This window comes from Chlorocebus sabaeus, chromosome 8, assembly GCF_047675955.1.
Source record: "Chlorocebus sabaeus isolate Y175 chromosome 8, mChlSab1.0.hap1, whole genome shotgun sequence".
NCBI lineage: Eukaryota > Metazoa > Chordata > Mammalia > Primates > Cercopithecidae > Chlorocebus > Chlorocebus sabaeus.
In genome coordinates this window covers 141951738-141979467 of record NC_132911.1, presented here as the reverse complement: position 1 = coordinate 141979467, position 27730 = coordinate 141951738, and the positions used below count along the sequence as shown (strand labels likewise).

The 27730-nt window shown below is 42.1% G+C and overlaps 1 protein-coding gene across 3 annotated transcripts in view; it reads left to right on the top strand.

Moving 5' to 3' along the window:
- The window catches only part of FAM135B (family with sequence similarity 135 member B), a 352320-nt gene that overhangs the window by 159972 nt on the left and 164618 nt on the right, over positions 1-27730 (top strand). For all 3 annotated transcript variants that reach the window (XM_073018372.1, XM_008001609.3, XM_038000098.2), the window contains exon 3: positions 14135-14214. In XM_073018372.1, the coding sequence (XP_072874473.1) occupies positions 14135-14214 (80 nt within the window). The remainder of the gene's footprint in view (positions 1-14134; positions 14215-27730) is intronic.

Sequence of the window (27730 nt, the reverse complement as noted above, 5' to 3'; positions counted from 1 at the left end):
CAAGTTTGTGTACAAAAGGCGTACATTTTACAGAGGTCATTCTTCCCTGCAGCTTGTAAGAGCTTAATGAGCTAGCTTTATTCAATGAGAATTCTCTGAGCAATATATGTATTATTTCCTGAAGGCTCAACAGTTTGAGTTCCACCCAACAGTGATTTTCCTGAAATTTTTCCAGATCGCCCATTTATTTCCTCTGTTTGGGTTTCAGATTTCCTTTGGTTAACAGGATAGAGCGGTGGTGGTGACGGAAGGAGGTGGAGCAGTGGTGCTGATGTGTAAAAACTGGCACTTCAAAACAAAGATTTATGGTATTTGTCCATTTACATGCTATAAATACTCCCACCAAGGCCAATTTCAAGATACCAATGTGAAGTTAAAGGACCTGAAGGCATGCACAATCAGCATACAGCAACTATTTTCGGGCTTCTGCAGAGGCTCCATTTAAACACAATTTGATTGGACAAATGTTTGTTAAGTGCCTACAACTCAGTATTCTCATTAATAGCTTTGATATTTGTTATGTAACTTAAATCTGATCTTTTTTAATCTAAGGGGGTTAATGATTTCTAGGGAATCCTCTAGCCCTCAGAGGAGACATACTGTCAAAAATAAGAAAGAGATAAGAATATGGGCTTTGAAATCCGACTGTGTTGTTTGAATCCCGACTCTGCTACTTATCCTGGGAAAGTCATCTAATTCATTTTTGCTTGAATTTTCTTTTATGTAAAATGATTGAACAGTACTTAACACAAAGAGAATTTGTATGCATTAACTAAGTGATTACCTGTAAGTTGCTTTTCAGCTTTCTGTAGATAAAACCAGGACTTTTAATTAGTTCTTCCCCTGGTCAGGATAGGCTGTATTGTATAGTGGTTACGAGCACACACTCACAAATTAGATTTCTTGGGCTTGAGTCTCAGCTCTCCAATTTACAACTTGCAGAAACTTGGAAAAAATAGTTTACCTTCTCTCAATCTTGCATCGTTTTTCTGAATGGATATTAATATTTGTTTCCACCATACACGGCTGCTTTTGATGATTACATGAGATGATCTAAGAGTGGTGAGCATAGTGGTTGGAACATTGTCAGCTATCAAAGTGATAATTGCTGATTATTCTTTCCATTCTGAATTTCTGTGGTTTTGGTAATTCAGGGAAATCACTGGTTTGATATTTTTAAACATTTTCTGTGGCAAGAAGAGAGAATTTTGTTCGGACTTTTAAGATTCTGCAAAAATGGCAAATGTCTTTACCCTTTGTCATTACTACTTTTTAGAAGTGAGTGGTCTGGCTGAAAATGTTTACTTTCTTTTAAGGAATTCCTCAATTTCTTAAAAGAAATTGAAGAATAAATGCTATCTAATACTATATAGATCTCCTACCTGATTTAGGAGTCATGTGACTGCAGGAATTTGAAAAACCTTACTTCCTTACCCGTATATGGAATGACAATGTACAATTCATAGAATTTTCATGAGAATTAAATGTGATCGCTGGTAGTCTGGATGCCACATAGTGCTAGACAAAAAGGATCGAAACATGACAGAAAATGCGATTAGTTTATAGTTGGCTGGGACACGGGGATTCGCAATTTCTGCTTTTGACTACTTACCACCCTCAAGTTTCCTGGACAGATATGAGCACAGAGAATTAAGAAAGAAGTGCTTTCCTGTCATCTGTGGCTTTGGCCCCAAGCCCTGTTGGAGAATGCCAACGAGTTAGGTTCAGCCACATGAAGACAGCCTTTGTCTTCCATTAAATAACCTTGAATTATGGTATCTAAAAAATATCTGCTTTATGTCTACATGAAAGTCCAACCTAGATTCTTAGATTTTAATGGCTCTTATGCAAGGCAAAGCAGAGTTTTCCATTTTCAGGAAAAAAAAGCAGTGAGAGAAGTCAGGCTGTCTGTGTCAACTCTTCTGAATTTTCACCTACACAAAGTATGGCCCAGGAGAGTCCTGCAATCAGATCCCACAGTAAGAGGTGTATTTGGCTTCAAATAATCCAGCATATAATTTACGCTGGCTTAACTAGCACAAGATACCACAAGAAACCCAGAAGTAGACAGCACAACCATGTCACCAGGGACAGTGAGGACTTAGACTTCTCTTTCTGCTCTTCCATGCATAGCAAAAGGCTTTTTAATACTCCTAGCTGGAGAAAGGCTGCCTTTACAACCACGTTTATATTTTTGGATATATTAACAAATTAAGAGAAGAGACAAACAGCCCAAGGGTCATGAAACAGGTTTCTCCTTTAAAAGCTTTCCTGTCTGCTTTACCTGCCAATGTGTACTTTTATTTCATTAGCCAAGAGGGGGTCATGAGATTTCTCCTAGCTGCAAGGGAGTCAGCAAAGGGTGGATATTTTTAGGTAGGTATAGTAATTCCCCTGAGAAAACCTGGCTTTGCGTTGTAAGGAAAGAGGAGTTTACGGATAGTCAGCCAGCAATTCACAGCCTGAGCCACATAGAACCTTCTGAGAGGTCAGCAAGGAGAGTGCGGGTAGAGAAATGTGGAGGATCATCATAGTAAACATTGGTGGAATCTGAATGAGTTATTATATTGTGACTATATCAAAGTATCCAGATGAGTTCTGCTGAAATATTAGAGTGGACTTTCCTTGGAAAAGTATTTCAGTAATTGCCATTGAAGCCAATAAAATGCAACAGAATGGTTCATAGCCCTACAGTGGTGAGTACATACTGTCAGCCTGTTAGTGTGTACTGCACAGTAAAAATATATTAGTCATTTCGTTGGTTTTTTGTTTCTTATCTTTTGGAACACCAAAGCCTCTTTTATTGGCAGGACTTTGCAGACCTTCCTGCCAGGGCAGAGTTTCACCTCCGCATCACAGTGTCTTCCACTGTCAGGTGGGGGCCAGCTATGTGAGGCTGGGATTCCAGATGGTGCCAGGTGTCCTGCTGGCAAAGAGACTGGGAAGAGTAGTGTGACAGCTCATTAGGTGAGGTCTAGGCAAATGGCAGTTCTTTATAAAGATGGAGGTAGGGCAGGTTATGTTTATTATACCTGGCCACACGAGAAAATATTTCACCTCTCTAGTTATTTATAAATCCTCATGCAGTTTCCCCATAGCTGACTATCATTAGATTGTGGAGCATTAGCTTTTTTAAAGGAGAGAAATCCACTGACTGCATTATTGCTGATTCTGTCATGGTGTCCCACTGTTAGGACAAGACCGAGGACAGGATTGCCAGTATTTAATCAGGCTTTTCAGAACTCACTGGAAAAACCCTACAGTATCAAGCAATCTGGAGCTAACTTTGACTCTAAATTGACTCAGCCTTTTGAGGAACAACATAGCATAGGAGAGGGTCTCCTCCCCTAGCCAGACCAGAGGAAGCTTAGCTCATGTCCTGAATCCTCTGCCAGCTTGCCCTTAAGTAGGCACCACGCTTGTCAGGTGTGGGCAGAGGAGCTGTTTTGAGTTTCCACTAACTCTGCTGCTAGAAATGTGTACATGCTTTATGGGAAGTTGTGATCATGGCTACCATTTACAGAGTCCCTGCCATATACAATGTTTTAACTGTCCTTTAAAAACCAAGTTCCCCTGCAGGTTCATATTACAATGTACACTTTAAGCATAAGGGAACTGAGCCTCTGCAAGTTTTGAATCCTTGGGAATTTGAATCCATGTCTGCCTGTCTCCAGTGGTTCCCTCCTGAGGCTCATGTAGACAAGACCGGTTGTGAGAGAGTCATGCTCACACTTTCCAATGACCTTTGTTGGCAGTCACAGCATGTGCGGTTCTCTTGTAATTCCTGAGGTGCAAGCAAGGACACTTCACTCCTCTTCACAGGGACCTCGACACCTGGGTGAACAGACAGACAGAGGGGAGTCATTCCATTATCATGTGACAAGTGTGATGCTGGGGGCCTAAGGTGCCTTCATAAAGCCATCTTCATCATCATCATTTTTATTATACCTATGATTAAAAAGCACTCATTTAGACTCAATACTTGCCAGGCATGATATGCACTTTGCATATTACAAATCATGTAATCCTCGTGATGGCACTATGAGGAACATTACTGTCATTTCCATCCCCATTTATACATGAGGACCTTGAGCACAGGGACACTGTGAGAGTGATTTATTCGAGGTCACACAGTCAGAAACAGGCAGATTTTCAGAGCTTACCCTCTTAATCAAAATGTTATACTGCTTCACAAGACTCAAAGATAATTTTCGCCCAGCCGTGTAGGCACACCCATATCATAGCCGACCATTTACATCTTGAGTGCACTGTTTGGTGTAATCATATACTGTATCCTGCAGGCATCCCTGAAACGTGAGCCACCCAAAGCATCATGCCTTCTCCCAGCTTCATCCCAACTGTGATGCCGGAGGATAGACTGGGATCATGGAGGTGGGAGGCTGTGTCTCACACATGTCTTAGGGAATAGCAATGAAGACATTGTACCTTTAAGGGAATATGGGGTTGAGCATCATGCTGTGCTTGCCATGGATGCTCCCGTTCCTGCCTCACAATCATTCTGCAAGGCTGGCACCAGCATGGCTTTCCTCGCCCAGGAGGAAAGAGAGGCTCAGGGAGGGAAAGTTACTAGCTTTAAGTTTTCCAACCTGGCTTTGGGAACCTAGGTGTTCAGACTCCAGAGTATCGGTGTTTGATTTTTCATGATAATGATGTGTATTTTAGGTCATGTCAGATGCCCCTGAGTCAGAGCAGTTGTTTCGTGCTACACTGATCTGAAAAATGATTTCGACAAAATGTCACAGATTTCTGTATTCCCATTATAGAATATTACTCCTCATTTTACAAAAATTGCATGTGGATTCTTTATCACGCACAGAATTGTGTATTAGGACTGGATTGTAGAAAACCATTGTTTGGGGGAATCTTTGTTTTTAGAATTTTCACTTATTCATTCCTTCATCTGGCATTTATTGAATGCGAACCACGTCAGCCTCTGTTAGTTTCTGGGGATACAGAGATGAATGGGGCCTGGCTGGTCTCCTTCAGTGGCTGGTGGTAATGGATATTTCTCTAATCAACTGAGAACAGATGTTCATTAGGTGCTTTTCTCTGTTTGGCACAGCTGTGAGACGTCTAAGGAATACAAAAGAAGTAAATAGTAGCATTCCTATTCTCAAGGTGCTTTTGAGAAAACAGAATGAAATACATGAAACGAGAGGTGTTATTAGAAAATTAGTAATCAGAGCGAGAATCCACTTAGGCTCCTGTAATAACAGTGATGAGGAAATTGAGGTGAGCTTATAACGTTAAAGCACCTGGCTTTGCCTTCCCCAGAATAAGCTGGGTGCTAGCCAAATGGCCCTGCATTTTAGTCCCTAAACTATTCATTGCCTAGCTATGTGACTATGGGCAAATCACCTAACTTCTCTGAGTCACAAAGTGTGTGTTGTTAACATGAGAATATTTATTCTCCTCTATTGGTTTTGTCATGAGGAGGAAGTTTGAAAACCCGTATTCATTAGTTTACAATTACTGCTGTGACATAGTGCCATAACCTAAGTGGCTTAAAACAACATAACATTATTATCTTAGAATTCCGCAGGTTAGAATTCTGAAATGTGAGCTAAAGTCAGTATTCTTGCCTGATTGTATTACTGCATGGAGGCTCTAGAGTCTGTTTCTTTATCTTTTCCAGTTTATAGAGGCTGCCTGCGTCCCTTGGCTGGTGATCAGCGATGGCTGGTCAAGTCTTTCTCACATTGCACTGCTCTGTCCCTCTCTCTCTGTCTCTTGCCTCCTTCTTTCTCTTATAAGGAAAAGACTCTTGTGTTGCATTGAGTATACACATGAAGTTTAGAATAATATCCAGATTTCAAGGCCAGCTGATTAACAGCCTTAATTTCATCTGCAACCTTAATTCTCTTTTGCCCAACATATTTACAGGTTCTGAAAATTAGGAGGTATATGTCAGGGGTTGGGGCGTATTATTATGCTTACCACATTATCCAAAGGGCATAGTTTAGTGCCAGTCATACAGATGGAAATCAATAAAGGGTGACTATTTTTGTTACTGTTTCCCAGAAGGAGTCCTGTGCAAATCTAGGCTACTGAAACACATCAGCACACTATCTGAAGTTTTCCACCTCCTAACTTCTTTCCCCGTTCTGAGGAAACTCATGGACCATCTTCTTTTGCCATTTGATCATTCTGCAGCAATTTAAGTGAACTGCTCCCTTCTTTATGATAACTTCTTTGACCCCAGGTGGAAGGAGATGGCTCTAAGATGGTTAAAAGATACTTAGAGGCCGGGTGTAGTGGCTCACTTCTGTAATCCTAGCACTTTGGGAGGCCAAGATGGGGAGATCACCTGAGGTCAGGAGTTCAAGACCAGTCTGACCAACATGGTGAAACCCCGTCTCTACTAAAAATACAAAAATTAGCCTGGTGTGGTGACACATGCTTGTTATCCCAGTCACTTGGGAGGCTGAAGCAGGAGAACTGCTTGAACCTGGGAGGTGGAGGTTGCAGTGCGCGAAGATTGCGCCACTGCACTCCAGCCTGGGTGACAGAGCAATACTCTGTCTCAAACAAAACAAAACCAAAAAACCAAAAAAAACCAAAAAAACCAAAAAACAAAAAAACCAAAAAACTTGTAGGTTTACTTACTGAGTCTGTGAACTTGCACCAATCTTTATCACTAAATGTAAATTTTCCCATCTTTAAGAGAGAAATCAGGGTAAGTACATTAAAGACATCCTATGGGGATCAAACAGTATCATGCATGTCATACATGAGTAGGTGGTTTATGGATTTATGACCTGATAGAAATTTCCCATGAGATAAAAGGGAATTACTAAAGCAGTTTTAGCATTCTGTTTAATCGGGACAGAGCCTGAATGGGTCAACCTAATTGAAACATAAACTTTCACCCTATTCCTATAAAGCATCTGAAGTTCAACAAAATTAACTTCTTGAAGTAAGATTCAGTAGCATCAAGTGCTTTTAAGAAACAATTCAAGAGCACTTTGGAATCATCTATAAAAGGGACTTAGCTGTACAACAAAATGTGCCTCCTATGAGGTGTATCAGGGAAAAGGAAACACCCATCTCTGGAATTGGAATCCTGGTTGCCCTTTGCTAGCTCTGTGGTTTTGGATAACTGGTTAGATCTTTCCAATGGCTCAATGCCTTCCTTGGTTTACCCTTGAGCTGCTGCTTGCTTTCACAAAGGATTCATGGGGGATCAACCAAGATTGCATACATGGAAGTTGCTAGTACAGGTCCTGCCACAGAAATGCTCAATAAATCTTGAGCATAGCTGTAACCGCTGCAAGTGCAGTGGGATGGGAGAGGGATGCATAGCCCCTGGCAATGACTGACACATCGTATTAATATGTTCAGAGAAGGCGCCGTTACAATGTGACAGTTGGTGGCCGTGCTGATGGGATTTGTGTCCCTTTCCTTCTTCATGAAATTACTGAAATACATAGATCTTTTATTAAAGAAACACTAAAAGTAACATCTTGCATTTGTGTCAGTCAGGGTTTGCCAATTATTGGCCCTTGAGGATTGAGCCTGCAAATGTGTTTTATCTTGTTGACACAGTGCTTTATTGCTAACGTGGCCATGGCTACCGCTGCTAATTGTTTTTGCTGTTGCTGATGTTGCTGTTGTCATTGCCATTGATTTGTGAACCAATATTTAGCATTTTAAAGATGTTTTATTACAAAATTAAATTTCTGTCTTCCCCTGAAAAACTGAAAGATCTCCCGACATGCAGTCGACATTTCTGCAGGGTCGTTATAAGCCACTGCTAAGTAGCAGCTGCTCCTGTGGCCAAGGCGGCCACTGCTGCCCTCACACAGAGGCAAGTGTCATGATCATTTGTAAATGTGCTTCCACTGGGATTTTCTAATGGTAGTTGATTATTTTTGGAACTGTATATCCATCAAAAGCAGAAAATAAAAAGATAGATTAGGTGGAACCCAAGGTTTTCTTACAATTTCATTTTTGTTGTTTGTCTGGCCCCTGCAGGCATTTGTGTTTTCTCCAGTTGGTATGGAGCCTTATCCTTTCCAATAGATCCATCACTGTGATTTTCCTGTTGAACAGGACAGATGCCTTTTATGTTTTTCAGTTAAATGTTTTATTTTGAATTAGTTGTAGCATCACATGCAGTTTTAAGAAGTAGTACAGAGACATCTCATATAATGTTTATCTAGTTTCCTTAATGGTAGTATCTTGTAATGCTGTGGTGCAATTTCACAGTCAGAATATTGATATGGACAGTCAGGGTACAAATTATTTTCATCACCACATGGATCTCACATTTTATGTTGCTCCTTGATAGTCATACCCACTCGTCTCCCACTCCCATCCTCTCTCCAACCCCTGGAGTCACTAATCTGTATTCTATTTTTATAATTTTGCAACTTTAAACATGCCATATAAATGGAAATATACACCTTTTTCAAATTAGCTTCTTTTGCTGAGCATAACTGTCTGGAGCTCCATCCAGACTGTCTGTGGATGAATTGTTCATTCTTATTTATTGCGGAGTAGTTTCCACAGTTTATTCATTTACTAAAGGACATCTGGGTTGTTTCAGTTTTTAGTATTGTGGATAAAGCTTCTCTCAACATTTTGAACAAGTTCTTACATAAATAAGTTTTCATTTCTCTAAGAGAAATGCCTAGGAGGGCAGTTGTTGGGTTGTTTGACAGTTGTATGTTTAATTTTTAAAGAAGCTAGCTAACATTTTCCAGAGTGGCTGTTCCATTTTACATTTCCACCAGCAATATGTGAGTGATCCACTTTGCCTGCATAATTGCCAGTAACTGATGTTGTCAATGTTTTTTATTTTAGTCATTTTGATGAGTGCGTTGTAGCATCTGATTGTGGTTTTAATTAGTATTTTGTCTGATGATGTTGAATATCTTTTTTAAACATTTATTTTATCGTATATATTTGAAGTATACAGCATGATGTTTTGATAAAAAATATGCAGTGAAATGATCATTATATGTGAGCAAAGTAGCACATCTACTGTCTTCCAAAATGGCCTTCTTTTTTTATTTTAAACTTTTCCGTAGTAAGTACATCTAAAATCTGTTCTCTTAGCAAATTTTCAGTATATAATACAATATTTTTAACTATAATCCTCTGGCTGTACATTAGATCTCTAAACTTATTTGTACTATAGAACTGCAAGTTTATACTCTTTGACCTACGTTTCCCCATTTCTTCTTTCCCTTCTCCATTCTTGGTAACTATCATCCTATTCTCTCTTTCTATGTGTTTGACTTCCTTTTTTAAAAAAAGTTCTATGTGTAAGTGAGATCTTGTATATATATTTTTTCTGTATCTGGCTTATTTCACTTAAGCATAATGTTCTTCAGTTTCATCGATGTGATTGAAAATGGCAGTAGCTTCTCTTTTTTGAGGCTGAATAACATTCCATTGTTTGTGTGTGTGTGTGTATGTGTGTGTGTACATTGATATGTATTCCACAGTTTATCCACTGATTCATTGCTGGGCGCTTAGGTTGTTTCTGTATCTGGGCTATTGTGACTAATGCCGCAATGAAGGTGGAGGTGCATATCTCTCCACGAGGTGCTGACTTTGATGTCTTGTTGGTGTACACAAGCAGAGGGGTTTCTGGGTCATATGGCAGTTTTATTTTTAGTTTTTTGAGGAACCTCCATGTTATTTTTCATAATGGCTGTACCAATTTACATTCCCACCAGAAAAGAATACAAGGGTTTTCTTTTCTCCACATTCTCACCAACACTGGTTATTTCTTGTCTTTTTCATGATAACTATCCTGAAATGTATGAGGTGATATGTTGTGGTTTTGATTTGTGTTTCCCTGATGATTAGTAACATTGAGTACTTTTTCACAAACGTGTTGGTAATTTGAATGTTTTCTTTGGAAAAATGTGTATTCAGGTCCTTTGTCCTTTAAATTGGATTAGTATTATTATTACTACTGCTGTTGAGTTGCATGATTTTCTTACACATTTTGAACACTAATCCCTTATCAGACATACTGTTTGCAAATATTTTCATTCTTTTGTAAGTGGCCATTTTACCTTGTTCATTTTTCTTGTTTCTCAAGATTGTATTATAGCTGTTTAACATCTTTTGTGGTTCCATACATATTTTAGAACTATTTTCTCTATTTGTATAAAAAATGCCCTTGGGATTTTTTTTTTTTTGAGGTAAGGTTTCCGCCTGACCCAGGCTGGAGTGCAGTATTGTGATTTCAGCTCACCTCCTCTTCAACCTCCTGTGCCCAAGTGATTTTCCCTACCTCAACCCTTCCAGTAACTGAGACTACAGACTACAGGTATATGCCACCACACCCAGCTAATTTATATATTTATTTTCTGTAGGGATGGGGTCTCCATATATTGCCTAGGCCGGGCTCAAGCAATCCTCCAGCCTTGGCCTCCGAAAGGGCTGGGATTAGAGGCACGAGCCACCACACCTGACCTGACATTTTAATAGAGACTGCACTGATACTCTGTTTTGCTTTGGGTGTATGAACATTTGAACATCTTTTCATGAGCTTATTTGCCCTCTGTGTGTTCCCTTTGGTGAAATTTTTCTTGTGTTTGACCACTTTTTAATTGGTGTGTTTGTTTTTACTACTCAGTTCCAAGAGTCCTTTATATATCCTAGGCAATAGTCCTTTGTCAGATAGTCAATTCTCAATATTTACAGCAGTATGTTCTGTAAAGTCACCATGAATACTGAATTAGCAAATGCTGAACCACTGTTCCTGGGGGAAATACAGGGTTAGGTTCCTGTGAGCCTCTGGTCACATTTCTGCCAGACTTACCAATACATAATCTTGTTTTACATGTTTCTGTTTAAAGATACCCCACAGTTAATATGTACTGTTGATTCATTACCATTGATCTCAGTCAGCAGCACTAGAACTCATAGCTGAGTGAAGCTCATCTAACACACATCCTTTCTCCATGGGGCACATCACAGCATTCCTGCCCTTAGGAACGCTAGACAGCCCTTTAGAACTATGCTGGGGTCTATCTCAAACAGTGGAATCACCAACAAAAAGCACAGAGTAGAAAAATATGTGAGACTAAATAAATTGCAAAAGGGATCCTTGTTTGTAGTATTGCTTAACCTCAATTGGGCACCTGAGTGTCAGAAGATTCAGACTTTTTACCACCCTGTTCATGTCTGTGAATGACCACAAAGGTGCTATGAGTGTTGCATTTGGGGCTAAAACACATTTTATCAAGTAAACAAATTCCCAAATACAGAATACACAGATACTGAGGGCCACTGCATGTGATTTGCAACAATTTTTTCCCACATTGTAGCTTGTATCTTAACAGGGTCTTTCGTAGCACAAAAGTGTTTAGTTTAATGAACTAAAATTTATCTGCAGGGTTCAGTGGCTCACACCTGTAATCCCAGCACTTTGGGGGGCCGAGGTGGGAGGATCACTTGAGTCTAGGAGTTTGATGCCAGCCTAGGTAATATAGCAAGACCTCATCTCTCAAAATAAACAAGCAAGCAAACAAACAAAATATATGTTTTTCTTTTATGATTCATGTTTTCTGTACGAAGTCTAAAAACTCTTTGCTTAATTCTATATTTAGAATATATTTTAGGCCAAATGTGGTGGCTGACACCTATAATTCCAGCACTTTGGAAGGCCAAGGCAGGTGGATTGCCTGAGGTCAGGAGTTCGAGACCAGCTTGGCCAACATGGTGAAACCCCGTCTCTAATAAAAATAAAAAAATTAGCTGGGCATGGTGGTGGGTACCTGTGATCCCAGCTACTTGGGAGGCTGAGGCAGGAGAATCACTTGAACCAGGGAGGTGGAGGTTGCAGTGAGTCGAGATCGCACCATTGCACTCCAGCCTGGGCAACAAAGCAAGACTCTGCCTCAAAGAAAGAAAAAAGGAATAATTTTAAAACTTTTCTCTGTTTCCTAATAGTTTTATAGTTTCATATTTTTCATTTATGTCCACAATCTACGTTATTAATAGTTTCTTTATAAGATATGAAATTAAAGTTGAGGTTTGTGTGTTTGGTTGTGGCTGTTATCTTGTCTGTGGATAGCCAATTGCTTCAGGACAACTTATTTTAAAAGGTGATCTCTGCTCCATTGAATTGCTTTTGCACCTTTGTGAAAAACCACATGGGCATATGTATGCCCTCATTACTGCGGGGTGCTGGGTGGAGGTCCAGGCTCCCCACATGGTCGCCACTTAAGCTGAACAGGTGGGGTTCTCTTTACCATCTGTTAGGGATGGAAGCCTGGCTCCCTGCTGAAGTCCTTCTCTTGGCAGGTTGGGTGGGGATGCAGTGTTTTCATGCAGTCTGGGGATGGCGGGTGTCTAGACTTCCCACTTTGCCTTTGCTGGTGTGGGTGGAGGTGGGCCCACAGTATTTTCTGTTTTTTGGCTGGAGTAGATAGCTGTTGCCTAAAAGTTTTCTGTCTTGCTAGGCTGTTCTCTTCCTGATCCTTCGGCTGGAGGGAGAGGGCTTTCTTTGGATAATTTTCTTGTTTGTGGCTATTAGCTTTTCTGGCTTCTTGGCTTCTCCAGCATCCAGTCTGGATATATGAGGCAACAGAAAATGCAGAAGCCTCACCAGCATGTCTCTCCTTGGGTCCTGAGGTCCCCAACCTGTCTGCTTTCTTCTCCACCTTGAAGAATCTGCATTTGCTTGTTTTCTGTATACTGTTAGGGTTTTTGTTGTGCTTAGTGCGAAAAATAGGGTAAAGTATGTCTCTCTACTTCACCTTTCTGGAAACAGAAGTCATGGCAGGTACTTTTAAAAAATATTCATTTTGGCTGGGCATGGTGGCTCACGCCTGTAATCCCAGCACTTTGGGAGGCTGAGGCAGGCGGATCATGAGGTTAGGAGGTCAAGACCAGCCTGACCAACATGGTGAAACCCATCTCTACTAAAAATACAAAAATTAGCCAGGCATGGTGGTGCGCGCCTGTAGTCCCAGCTACATGGGAGGCTGAGGCAGAAGAATTGCTTGAACCCAGGAGGTGGATGTTGTAGTAAGCCGAGATCGTACCACTGTATACCTGCCTGGGCTACACAGCAAGATGCCATCTCTCTCTCTCTATATATATATATATATTCATTTTGCAGATACAGAAACAAGTTCAGAGAAGTTATGTGATGTACTTAAAGTCGTGCAGCTGGAAATGTGTCACTCATGCTGCAGCTATGAATCCAGTGCCAGTGCCCTTTTCTCTTCATTTTTGCTCATCATTTATACGTTAAAAACAAGCAGGAGACTGCCAATGGAAACATTCTATGAGTGTATGTGCAGTGCAAGGACGTCAATAGCAGGGTACTTGCCTAGCTATGAGCTCAGTGAGCCACAGGAGACTGATGTGTTCATGGTCCATTTTCCTTATATTTCACTTCGGTTTATTCATATTTCATTTCACAATGGGTTTCAAATCAGTAAAAGAAGAGAACAGTGATGATGCCAGAAATGTTCTCAAGTGCTTACAAGCAAAAAGTCATTAATTGCAAAGCACAGAACTTCAAAAGATGCTTCTGTACTTGGGGTGAAAGAGGGCACATTAGAGAGTTAACTGATAGCAGGAGAAGCTGCACATTGTCCTGAAATGGTGGAATTTGAAAATGGGAGTGCTATGTTAAAATTAAGGAAGATGAAATACACAGGGAAAAGTTCATTTGGCAATACCTCCAAGAAGAATAACTCAGCGGCTGTGTTACTAAAAGAAGTGGTTTTTGTGTTGCAACATGATAGAAACTCAGTTTATAGATGGGTTATCCACCGTGCATAAATAGCCTACTTTCCTATAACAATAACCTTTCTTGACTACATAAAACCCACACCCCTTAATGAAACTGTGTCACATGACCCATCTCTTTCTTTTCTCTATTCCAATCACCTCCAACCTTGTTCAGTCTTGTGTGATCTCAAGTGAACTTAACTTCCTGTCTCCAACACTGCCCCGTTGCTTCCCTCTCCAACTCTGCTGATAAAATGCATTTCTCTTTGATGCCAGACGATTGTGCATGCTGCCAAGAAACTTCCCTGATTTCCTGTGGCTTTCGGGATTCATTCTAGGTATTTTTAGAAGTCAACGTTAAGAAGCCTGATCTTCAGCATCCTCTCCTCTTCTCTTTTCTTAGGTATTACCAGATCCGAGTGACCTTGAAGGTGTCCTCAAGGATCCCCCACAGACTGAGTGCCTCCATCGCTGGGCAGACAGGTGAGCAGAAGAATGGCAATGGGGCGCTTGCCCCTAATGGCGAACCTCCCTTTGTCACTGCTCGCCAGGGCACAGCCGAGTGCAAGGCATGTAGACGCACTCAGACAATCTGTGGTGAATGTTGGATGAGCAAATTTTGGAAATGGAAACCAACAGTTGGAGGTGTCCATATGTGTACATTGTGGCAAGGGGAACCTGGCTTAAGAGAAATATACTTTCCCAGGAACAGCCAGTATTTGGAGATAAACTGGCTGTGGGAGGTTGTTTAAAGTCAAGTCAGGGAGGACGTCAGTGGGAAATAACATCCAGCAAGTGGGTAAAGAGAAGCCTGTTAAAGGGAACCTGGAAATCAACTAGGTACAGAGGACAGAGTGAGTAGGCAGTGTTGCTGGCACTTTCTATACACAGTGAGGGGACAAAGAGGAGTGCTTCCAGCTTGAGGAGAAGGATTGCCAAGACAACTCGGATCTTGATCTTGAGAAGGCTGGAGTACAAAGTTGGTAACCAGGGCTCTGAGCAGGTAGTCTATCACAGAGTGTTGAGTCAGAAAAAGAGAACTTACCATGCCAGAAATAAAGACAGACATAATATTAACTAGTAGAACTATTAGGAGTTTGCATTAGTAAATTTGGGAGAACTGTATAGACTAGCTAGACCTTAAGAAGAAGGAGAGGCCAGGCACAGTGACTCATACTTGTAATCCCAGCACTTTGGGAGGCCAAGGTGGGCAGATCACCTGAGGTCAGGGGTTTGAGACCAGCCTGGTCAACAAGGTGAAACCCTGCCTATACTAAAAATACAAAAGAATTAGCCAGGCATGGTGGCGGGTGCCTGTAATCCCAGCTACCCAGGAGACTGAGGCAGGAGAATCACTTAAACCTGGGAGGCGGAGGTTGCAGTGAGCCAAGATTGTGCCACTGTGCTCCAGCCTGGGTGCAGAGTGGGGCTCCAAAAAAAAAAAAAAAAAGAAAAAGGAGAAATACTTAAAGGGTAGGGTAGAGGGTAGGGAACATTAAGACAGAGCTGTGCAAAGTCTGTTTAACATTAATTATAAAGTACAAGTAGCCAAGAATATTGTAGAAATCCAATTCAGAAAGCTAAGAGTACTGGTCGTAGCTACACTTGATAAAATTCATTTGGAATTTGCAACGTGTTATGGTGAGTGGAATCACATGCAATTGAATATCCACAAGTCAGGAATGTAGATGTGGTGGTCTGCTTAAATTTACCTTAGAAGACGTCTGGAGGGGGACCTGGTTCCTGAGGCCACATGATAGAACATGAGAAGAGGCCTGTGGTTTCAGAGCAATAGGATAACTCAAGCCTGTGATCTATAGAAGACACTGATGGCCACAGGCTTCCCCCTTGCCTCTGAGTAGAGTAAAACATTAAATAATAGTCAAGTTGCCATATTTCCAAGGTGTTCCTCCTATTTCTCTCCACTCCTCTCTCCTGGGAAGGAATCAGGCATCTGATAAGTAGGCTACCCATCCCCCTAGGCCCAGTGTAAATCCAGAGTGATTTAAGAATCCAGCAGTTCCCTCCTTTCCTATCATCCTGTGCTTCACCCCTTCCCCACCCCACCTTCCAACAGAAGAAGGTCCATGATGTCCACAGACAGAGCAGGGGATTTGGACCCTGACCCTGCGTGAACCAGTGTCCATATGTGTACATTGGATAATAACATATCCGAGACCCCAGATATGTTACTAGCAGTTTTAACTTTAGTTTCCTGAAATATGAGGATAAAAATGCATTCTTCATAGATATTTGTCTTAGAAATTATAATTAAAAAGGGCACTTTATATTTCATAGAGGTTATGAACTAGCACAAGGTAAGTAACCAGTTAGTCCTACCTGTGGTCATATTATCAGGGATTTGAGGAACCCGATCTCAGGGTCAAGGTAAAAGCCTTGGAGAGAGACCTAAAAGTGAAGCAGAAATAACACTGCAGCCAACCTGATGAAAGCCATCCCCAGGTTCCCCGTCAAGGACTCTGCTTCTTCCTTGTGACTGTGGACGACAGGAGCTTGGGTCCTGTCACCGGATGAACCATCTTTTGGAGCTGGCAGGCCCCAGCTGTGAGGACCAGAGGGCTGCAGGATGCTCAGTGGTTGGCAGAGCCCAGCGAGTAACGTGGGTTGAGAAGGGCTTGAGATAGTCCTGCACAGAGACAAAGAAAATAAAAATGAAAAAACTATTTTCTTTTCTAGTATAGTTTAACAGAAGAATAATTATGATGAAGTTGGTATGCCTTGAGCTTTACAGTAGCACACTGTTTAGAACAGAATACGAACACAGTAGTCAGCAATAATTTACAATGAAATTGTGCCCCAGGTGAGGGATGTGCAGAATTTGTATTTCTTCTTCAAGGTGAATTTTTCAGTTATACTATTTTTGGTTAGAGACCGCTGCATTATGAAGCACTCCAAAACGTCTGACTTTTAACAATGGCTTATTCTTTTGTAATGTTTTGAGTTAGCCAGCCTAGGCTGGGGACATTTATGCACTACCTTCAGCTGAGATCTCGGCTGAGGATGGAGCAGCCAAGATGCTGTCACTCATCTGTGTCTGACCCCTTGGTTGGAGTGGCTGCACCAGAAGAGGGACAGCTGGGCTTCTGTCTCCAGTTGGGTGGTCAGACTTCTTACATGAAAGCTGAGTTCCCCAGAGAGAAAATGAGGAAGATTCTAGGCCACTTAAGGGCTCGATGGAGACTGGCCCAGGGTCGCTTCCTCCACAGCTCATTGGTCAGGGCAAGTGACAAGGCCAGCCCCAGGGGAATGGAAATAGACTTTCGCCTTTCATTGGAAGCACCATCTGCATGTACAGTGATGGGAGGAAGCTCTGGCAGTCCTATTTCTGGCCAACTATCCAAACATATTTTCCATTACCTGTATGCATTTCTGAGGGGAAAAGAGAAAAATGTATCTTTAGGCAACAAAATATAACATATTGGAAGAGAACCAGGAGGAGTGAAAACATTTGGACTTTAATGATGTCTTTGATACTCAGTACTTAAACGATCTTGTTGGTATAAATGATTTCATTTGGCTTTTTTGTTCCATGTATCTCTAAATGGAAATAGAAACAGCTTGCCATATCCAAGGAGGCAGAATTTAGCAGTTATGAGGGCCACAAGCTTGGGCTTTCCAGGTATAATTTCTACTTCTCCCATTTCTAAGCTGCTTGACTTTAGAAAAGTTCTTTAACCAATTTGTTTTTCAGGTTCCTCATCTATAAAACAGGGATGGCAGTTGGTACTTATAGGTTTATGGTAAAGATTGAATGAATTATGCAAATTCATGCATGTAAAATGATTACATACATTACATGGTTTACATATAAATCATGTATGTAAAGTGATTAGACTGTTGCCTGGCACATGGTGAGCTCATAATGACTGTTACTTAGAATAAGTGTTGCTATTAGGTACAAGAGTCACTTTTTATTTAGCAGCCTTCTGACCTGTGCTGTTCATCCAGGGGAACGAGAGGCTGCCTTCCAGCTCTAGAGATGCTCAAAGTCACCTCAGGGAGACAGAAGTGATCAGATGATACAGTAGGGGTGGAGAGTGCGGTGACCATCGGACGGACTGTGGGGTCATGCAGGACTGCCTGTGCGAGGAGCCAGTGGCTTAACTGAGAAGGGACCTCTCAGATTGGGCTTAAAGAACAAGCAGACGTTGGTTCCACAGACAAAAGCAGGGAAGGTTGGTCCAGGCAGAGGTAATAGAATGACCTGTACAGAGCAAAGGTGTTCACAGGGTGAGGAGAGATCTTGTGTGACTGCTGATAAGAACAGCACCAACATGAGAAGAGAAACAAGCTGTGGTCAGGTTTGGAACCCATTTGTGCCACACGGAAGAGATTGGTTTTGTTTCAGAGACACAGCCAGGTGAAATGAAAGCACCTTGTCCAGCCCAGTGCTGTTCAAACACGTGGTGCTCTCTCATAAATCGAGGGACAGGATTCTGCATTTTTATTCTCTTTTTTTAAATATGTCAGTTCATTATGTAGATGATTTAGGTCCAGATCTTCTTGATATGAAATAAATATTGCATTGACTTGTACAAGCTAGATGTTTATGATTAGATCCTGTGTGTTAAAATATAATAGTAATTCCCCATGTGCACAGCTTGCATGCCATTGCCTTTTCCTTTCAATTCTTTTTTAAGAGGTGATTTGGGGAAGACTTCTCTGGAAAACTGATGGTTTGCTCTTTTCTGAGTTAGCTGCATATCTTATTCCATAGAACATGACAGGCTTGGAGCTCACACCAGTTAGGAATAATCGTTTTCTTGGACATGTGAGAAAGATCCTAGCATTTGAGAAGGGACAGGCACACGAATGGTGACAGCAACTGTAATACTGTCAGATGTGCTTGTGGACCTGGGGCCCCTTCTGTGTAGATGTGAGAACATTGGGGGTTTGGCCTTAGTGTTGGGTATGAATATGAAGGATGCAGGTCTTTATCATTACCAGAAATAGAAAAGTGCAAATTACAGGTGACTAATGATTCACTGACCAAGACACCCCTTGACTGTTCAAGAACAAAAAAGAAAAAAAAAATCATTTCAATATCTTCCTGTTGTTCTCCTTGACCTTCAGTGAAAATTAAGAAAATTCATGGAAAATTAGGAAGATTCCATGAAAACTGTTTGATAAAAGAATCTACTTATTAGGGAGGGAGGGCCTGCAGCAGAAAAGACTTGAACTCAGATAGTCATGTTAACATCCCAATCACTCACTTCAGAACTATGTGTGCCAAGGGAAGCCTTTCAACCACTGAGCCCTCAATTTTTTTTTTTTTTTTAACCACAATGGGGATAGTCATACCTTTTGCCTAGAGTTTCAGAGAGGGTTTGAGAGCATGATGGCAAAGCCCCTAGCACAGTGCCTGATACAAAATGGGAAAAATAAAAAGCAGCTGTTATTATTAATATTATCAGTTAATAAAAAGTCTTACCATGCATTCAAGGGAAGCTTGCAGACGGAGTCAGCAGAAGTGTTCCTAAGGCAAAGGTGACAGGGTGATTGGATGTAAGTGAGACAGAGGGCCCTCACAGCATGGGTGTATTAGTCCCTTTTCATGCTACTGATAAAGACATACCCAAGACTGGGCAATTTACATAACAAAAAGGTTGAATTGGACTTACAGTTCTGCATGGGTGGGGAAGCCTCACAATCACCAGGGAAGGCAAGGAGGAACAAGTCACATCTTACATGGATGGCAGCAGGCAAAGAGAGACAGGGTTTGTATAGGAGAACTCCTCTTTTTAAAACTGTCAGATCTCATGAGACTTATTCACTATCACGAGAATGAATACCATGATTCAATTACCTCCCACTGGGTCCCTCCCACAACATGTAGGAATTCAAGATGGGATTTGGGTGGGGACATAGCAAAACCACATCAGGTGCCAAGGTTAAACAGGGGGGATATTGCTGAACATTCAGTGTGAAGGCAAGATGGGAAGATGAACATTGATAGACTTTAGAGAGTGGGATACAGGAATGGCTGGGACAACCAGCTCAGAACCAAGACTGTAACCAGCAGCATTTGCTAATCTCTGTGTTCACAATGGCCTTAAAGAATGATACAGCTCGGTGGCTCACGCCTGTAATCCCAGCACTTTGGGAGGCCGAGGCGGGCGGATCACAAGGTCAGGAGATCGAGACCATGGTGAAACCCTGTCTCTACTAAAAATAGAAAAAATTAGCCGGGCGCAGTGGTGGGCGCCTGTAGTCCCAGCTACTCGGGAGGCTGAGGCAGGAGAATGGCGTGAACCCGGGAGGCGGAGCTTGCAGTGAACCGAGATTGCGCCACTGCACTCCAGCCTGGGCGATGAAGCGAGACTCCGTCTCAAAAAAAAAAAAAAAAAAAAGAATGATACAGCCTGTGGCCGGGTGTGGTGGCCCACACTTGTAATCCCAGCACTTTGGGAGGCCAAGGCAGGCAGATCACCTGAAGTCAAGAGTTTAGGACCAGCCTGGCCAACATGGAAAAACCCCGTCTCTACTAAAAATACAAAAAATTAGCAAGGCGTGGTGACATGCACCTGTAGTCCCGGCTACTCAGGAGACTGAGACAGGAGAATTGCTTGAGCGTGGGAGGCGGAGGTTTCAGTGAGCAGAGATCATGCCACTGCTCTCCAGCCTGGGTGACAGAGTAAGACTCTGTCTCAAAAAAAAAAAAAAAAAAAAAGATAGACTGTAACGGGATTTTTGTATTATTGCTGCATTCCTGTGGACCCTTAGTGAGATGAGATCTAAACATTCAAGGGAGAACTGAGCCAGGTTGTACAGTCTCATCTGATAGTTTCCTTTTTTTTTTTGAGACGGAGTCTTGCTCGGTCTCCCAGCCTGGAGTGTAGTGGTGCGATCTCAGCTCACTGCAACCTCTGCCTTTCGGGTTCAAACAATTCTCCTGCCTCAGCCTCCCAAGTGGCTGGGATTACAGGTGTGCGCCACCATGCCTGGCTAATTTTTGTATTTTTAGTAGGGATGGGGTTTTACCATGTTGGCCAGGCTGGTCTTGCACTCCTGACCTCAAGTGGTTGCCCACCTCAGCCTCCCAAAGTGCTGGTATTACAGGCGTGAGCCACTGCACCTGGCCTCATCTAATAGTTTCTAAGAGGAGGCCTGCCAATAGGATGTGGCTTGCCAACAGCTAGTTATGCAAATAGAACAGAACATAGATTTTTCTTACTAAGGGGATTTTCAGAAACTTCATTGTGTGTCTCAGTACTCAAATTGAATGCTACTTTCACTATTCTTTGTAGTAATCATAAGACATATACACACATAAACATACATGCATATGTATACATATATATGCATGTGTGTATATAATTAATTTCAAGTGGTCCGCCTATAAATATAAATGTCTATACATATAAATATATGCATGTATATATATGTGTGTATGTATAATTGATTTGGTCTATCTTATTTCTAACATACTCATTATACTTGTCAGTCAAGCCTATGACATTTGGATCGAAACTGATATTTATCTGAGTTCAACAAATTTTTCAGATGCCTCCTACAAGACAGAAAGCGTACTATGCCTTGAGAAATACAAAGATGAATGATAATGAATTGAATGTGAGAGTTCAGGTATTCCAGGAGGATAAAACAGACGTAAGACATTTTAAAATGTGATTATGCTTACTTCAAAGGCTTGCTTATGTTTTGCGGGTCTCAGATTTGTTTTCTTCTTTTGAGTTCAGGGTTACAAAGTAATTGGTATGTCCATGTCTGTGTGAACAGATGTTAAATATACTTAGCCTTGGCTCTTTTCTTCCACCAAAATGTTGCTGTTTCATAGATTCTGCAGTCTCTTCCTACCTAGAGATGTTATTTTTTCCCTTAGGGGGCTGATCAGCTGAATCCTACTTGGGAGAGGGGTCTGTTCAAGTCGAGTGAGGCTGCTAAATGATAAGACACAAAACAGGCATCTGCTAGTCACTGCTCATCAAAGCAAGAGAAAAGATAGCACAGTAATTGTGGAAATGTATAAAAATTGCCATGATTAGTTTTCGTAATGTTTTGAGAGGTAATTTCCATTTCCATTAAGTAGAAGCATTTAAGAGTTTTACCATGTAGAGGGCGGGGGACAGACATTTATTCTTCAAATGAATCAATCTAATTTCTTTTCAGGGTCCATTAAAGCACCTAAATATCAAATATGTCTGTTTTCATGGAGAATTCTAAGCAGGTAAAACACTGCAGCTCCCAGGCTCTAAGTACCGGCCTGGGGCCACAGAAGAGCCTACCCAGGGCCAGCAGGGTGGGCTTCCTGATTAAACAAAGCACTTAAAGGGGGCTCTTCCATCTTTTCGGCTTCCAGGCAGGTCACACCAGCCAACTCAGAAACGCCAAGCCCAGGGGCCCTTTCTTTCCACTCCCAGCCAGGGGAGTGTGTGACCACCCCACTTCCTTTGGGCCAAGCCAGCAATGTTGCTCTATCCTTTGTCCTTGAGGTTGTGTCATGATACCTGCTGGCCATCTAGGGCCCTCGTTCAGGAGCTTCCATCAATCTCCGTGCAGTCATGTGCCTTGACTCATCTCAGCTCCTGCTTTTGCAGTTCCTTCAACTTTGAATGCCTACCCCTTTTTCTTTCTTTCCCGCCTCTCCTCCCAGTGGACTTACAGAAAGAATGCGTACAGCCTTCAACAACCAAGTGGTCTAAGGGCAGTCTCCTGCCCCCAGGAGACTTAATAGTTATGCAACTATTAATAGTTACACAACTGAACGTCCTTTGCACAAGCTATAGGCATGCAGCACGTAGCCACTTCCACACTCCACCTGCATTTCTGTGCTTCTTCTACCCTATTTTAGTGTGTTTCCAGTCCCCAGAACCTGGGGCTTCCCTGTGGAGGACCACTCCCAGACAACAGGAAGCATTTCGTCCAATAATTAAACTTCCCTGGGAGTTTGAATTCCATTATCCCCCATCCTCACCCCAACCCTTGCTGTGAACAAATGGCTACTAACACAGGGTCGTGGAAACCCAGCTCCCTTGTCTCAGGATGGGAAGTAAGACTCAATCCCAAGTTGTCTGACAATCAGGCTAAAGCGCCCTTCTCAGGACCTCTGAAATGTGCCCAGGCCTGTCTTCCTCTCTTTCCCTACCCTGGTTCCCCACTCCCCATCTGGGTCTCACTGAGGGCACACCCGTCATAAGTTATTTGATAACACATTGTTTTCTGCTGCTTTAGCATCTGTGTCCAGAAGCTGCTAGAAATTGTATAGCAGTTAGGAAGTAGGGTTTGAAGTTGGCCAAACCTGAGTCCACCCAGGTTCTTGTGACCCTGAACCAGTAGCTTCTGTGCCACTCTTTAGCTCTCTATAAATGGGAATAGCAACGATAGGAATGACCCTGTAGAAATGTTTGAAGGATCAGTGTAGGTAACATATGTGGGTACTTGATAGATTTCCTGTCCCGTTGGGAGCACACATATGCATGGATTCTCATGCGCAGGCACACACACCAGGACACCACAGCCTTGCACCACCCCCTGCCACATCTGGTGGGAATAATCTCTTAGTCCACTCCACATTTGTTGTGATTTCTTTTTTTTTTTAATTGGGATTAGCATGGTGGCTACATCTTTATTTTTTTATTTTACTTTAAGTTCTGGGATACATGTGCAGAACGTGCAGGTTTGTTATATAGGCATACATGTGCCATGGTGGTTTGCCGCACCTACCAACTCATCATCAGGTTTTAAGCCCTGCATGCATTAGGTAATTATCCTAATGCTCTCCCTCCCCTTGCCTGCTGCCCCCGAGAGGCCCCGGTGTGTGATGTTCCCCTCCCTCTGTTCATGTGTTCTCATTGTTCAACTCCCACTTACGAGTGAGAGCATGTGGTGTTTGGTTTTCTGTTCCTGTGTCAGTTTCCTGAGAATAATGACTTTCAGCTTCATCCATGACCCTGCGAAGGACATGAACTCGTTCTTTTTTATGTCTGCATAGTATTCCATGGTGTATATGTGCCTCATTTTCTTTATCCAGTCTATCATTGATGGGCATTTGGGTTGGTTCCAAGTCTTTGCTATTATAAATAGTGCTGTGATAAACATACATGTGCATGTGCCTTTATAGTAGAATGATTTATAATCCTTTGAGTATATCCCCAGTAATGGGATTGCTGGGTCAAATGGTATTTCTGGTTCTAGATCCTTGAGGAATTGCCACACCGTCTTCCACAATGGTTGAACTAATTTACATTCCTATCGACAGTGTAAAAGCGTTCCTATTTCTCCACATCCTCTCCAGCATCTGTTGTTTCCTAACTTTTTAATACTTGCCATTCTAACTGGCATGTGTTGTGATTTCTGTTAAGGTACTTACCCAGCAAAAAATTCTACTTTTGAAAGTTTGCTGTGTATGAGGCGCTCTTGACAGTGAGCTTGGTGGCTGGCGCTACTCTCATGGGGCCCCAAGACCAGGGTGTGGAACAGAGAGATTGTCTGGCAATCACAGCGTGAGTGATGTGGGCTTGGGAGGGTTGGCCCTGGTGGCTCAGGGCTCAGGGGGCCCTCCTTGGCAAGGCTGCCCTCTTTTGTGAGGCACACCTGACTTCTGGTGTCCTGATTTCTGGAGCAGGTTATCAAGGCAAATCTTCATCTGCTCAGAAATGAGGAGGGTCCCCCTAGCAGATCTTTATGACTTCGGCTCACTTGGAGTCAGCAGCCCTGCCCTGCATTCGTTCTCTAGTGGGTAAGGCTCCAGGATCCCCTGGTTAGCTTAGCTACCTTTTCCTTGCTCAGGCAGCAGCATTAACAGCTGCTGCCTGGGAAACTTCACCCAGTACAATGAGTTTTAAGCAAACAAACCTAGGGATGAGGGACGAGTGGAGGGCTGGGAAGCATGCATCCAGAGATGTAGCTCAAGGCTTCAGAGTGGCTTACCTTGTGGGTAGAAGAGAGGACAACCTCTGTCTCTAGAGTACCACTTACACAGATTCTAGAATCAGAAGCCTGGGCCCGCACTCAACACTGGATGACCTTGGACTCCTCACTCACCTCCCTGGAATTCATTTTTCTTCTCTGTAAAATGGGAAGAATAATAATGATGATAATAATAATAATAACAATTCCTTCCTGTGGTTTTTGTGAGAATTAAAAATGTCACACTGAAAAGGGAGTCCGACGTGATGAACCCTCATCAACATTGGTTATTTTAGTTTTATAACAGAAAGTGGGGGAAGTTGCACGGACTAGAATGTTAGTCCTGACGGAGTTTTACTTGTTCAGAGTTTCTTGAGGGCCTCCTGTGTGCCAGGTACCGGTCCAGAGCTCTCTCTGAACCCTGAGATGCCCAGCTGCGATGTTGTCTTCCACAGCATGGAACTTTTCTTGTACTGAAGGTTTCAAGCGGGGGTCCATCATGGTATGAGGCCACGCACAATGAAAAGGGCATTATAAAATTGTGTGTATCTGTTTGGAGTCATCTAGGTCTTTTTAACATGAGAAAGCTTTTCTTATCTTTTGATACTTAGGGATATAAGTTAATCTTTCATGAGGAAGGTGATGCTAAAATGCACACTCCAAGTTGCTGGAACCATGTTGCTTTCTTCAATGCTGGCCGGCTGGTGCCTAGCAGAGGGCCTGGGGCAGAGTAGGCATCTCATGCGTGTTTGTTGAATGAGCGGATGAAAAGCCACATCTGAAGACAGAGCTCAGAACAAAGAACAAAAGGAAGTGGAAAGCTGAATTTCATGCAATTAGAAAAAAAAGAAAATTGAGCTCTCGAAGGCTAGGCAAAATAGGCTGTTTTGGAAGAAAGAATATCAGTGCAAAACTATGCCGTTTGGAGTTCTCATAGTCATTAAACTGTTACTTAAAGAAAAAAATATCCTGATTATTTGGAGAAAACAAAGTAACCAAAAGAGGCAAGACGACGGCTTTCTGTTTTGGTCAGAAGGTCTCTGATAGACTAAGAATGAAGTATGATGCCTGACATTTGGGTTATCCCCATGGAAAATATTTAGGATCAGTGTGGGGAGAACTGTTCTGTACCCCCTCAAACCATAGCATGTGGGTCCACATCTCATAGCCCAGAGATCCTCAATATGTGGCCCAAGGTCCTGACTCACAGAATCCCATGGGCATTTGCTAAGGTCAGTTTCTTGACCCTGGCTCCCAGATCTCCTAAGTCAAGCTGTAAAAGTAAAATGAGGCTGGGCACAGTGACTCATGCCTTAATCCCAGCACTTTGGGAGGCCGAGGTGGGCAGATCACGAAGTCGAGATCGAGACCATCCTGGACAACATGGTGAAACCCCGCCTCTACTAAAAATGCACAAAATTAGCTGGGCATGTTGGTGTGTGTCTGTAGTCTCAGTTACTCGGGAGGCTGAGGCAGGAGAATCGCTTGAACCCAGGAGGTGGAGGTTACAGTGAGCTGAGATCGTGCTGCTGCACTCTAGCCTGGCAACAGAGCGAGACTCCGTCTCTATAAAAAAATTTTTTTAAAAAGTGAAATAAAATGGCACGGGGAGAAAATATTGAAGAGGAAATTCACATGAGACTGCACAAGATAAATTCTTTGCTCTCCCAGAACCTGGGAATTCTAAAATTGTAGCTAATAGGTTGATACTGATGATGGATAATTGCATGATTTAGTCTTTTCTCCTTGGTGACTTAACAGTTATAAGAAGAAATTCTGTAATCTTAATGCATTAAATGTGAAAGCCACATCTTTGAGGACCTTTGCAGCAGAGGGCTTTGATTTTTGACCTGCTCGCAGATGCATTTTCATTGGGTGCCAGTGGAAAGCACTGTAATCGTGAAAAGAAATAGATTTTATTTCTGAGCTAGGGAGGCTGATTCCATTAGGCAAATGGAATAGTGGTTGCCATAAATGGCAGGAGGGCAGTCTTCAGGCTCTGCTGAATATATGCCTTGGCTAGGCCACAGGCTCATTTTTAACCATGAGTATTAACTTTTGGAATTAAAAAAAAAAATTATTCCCAAGGAACACACAGTGGGAGGAACAGGTATATCAGGACCTCTGAAATGCGAAATGAGAAAGGGGTGTGTTCTCAGGATAACAGTCCCGCTTACAGACATTCTATACACCCCACACTGGATCCCTTGGAGCCATTTCAAAAATGGTGCCTTTAATCCCAGCTACTCAGGAGGCTGAAGCACAAGAATCACTTCAACCTAGGTTGCAGAGGTTGCAGTGAGCCGAAATCCTGCCACCGCACTCCAGCCTGGGCGATAGAGTGAGATTCAGTCTCAAATAAATAAATAAATAAATAAATAAAATAAGATAAAAAATGAAAAACCACTCTCACTTTTGGTGATCCCACTTCCTAGAAATTATATTAAAATATACCAATTTTAATTATATTAAAATTTTCCGCAAATGAATCAGATAAATATGTATTATTTTTCTACAACACGTGTTTTCAAAATTAGTTACCTCCTAATAACTAACTCTTTATTCGTAAGCATTTGTGATTTTACTGCACACTCAAGAAAATGTTACAAAGTAAGAAAATCTACCTACAAGGTCTCTGCAAATGCACTGACATTTTCATAAAGACTCATGGGACCAATGGACTATCATTTTGAGGAAATGCAGTTAAGCATTATTAATTTTGACTCTGCCGCTTAATTTTTGTATTTGGAGCGTGTGTGTGTGTGTGTGTGTACATACATGTGTATCTCAACCATTCCCTAAGCCACTGGGCAGCTTGCACACTCCAGGTAACCTGCCATTGGCAGCCAAGGCAAACACAAATAAAATGGTGAGGCCTGGTGAGCAGGTGTCAGTTCTGATGGAGTTGGGTCTACTTCTGCTGAGCTCATTGTTGTTTCGGGGGAGTTCGTCTGCATAATAAAAACATGACATTTTCTCTTTCCTCATTTAAGAATTATTTTTCATGATAGTGGGATGAATTGGGCCTTCTTTGATAGGCAACAGGATAGTCAAGGATTATTAGGAAGTAACTAATTTTGAAAACACGTGTTGTAGAAAATAAGACATATTT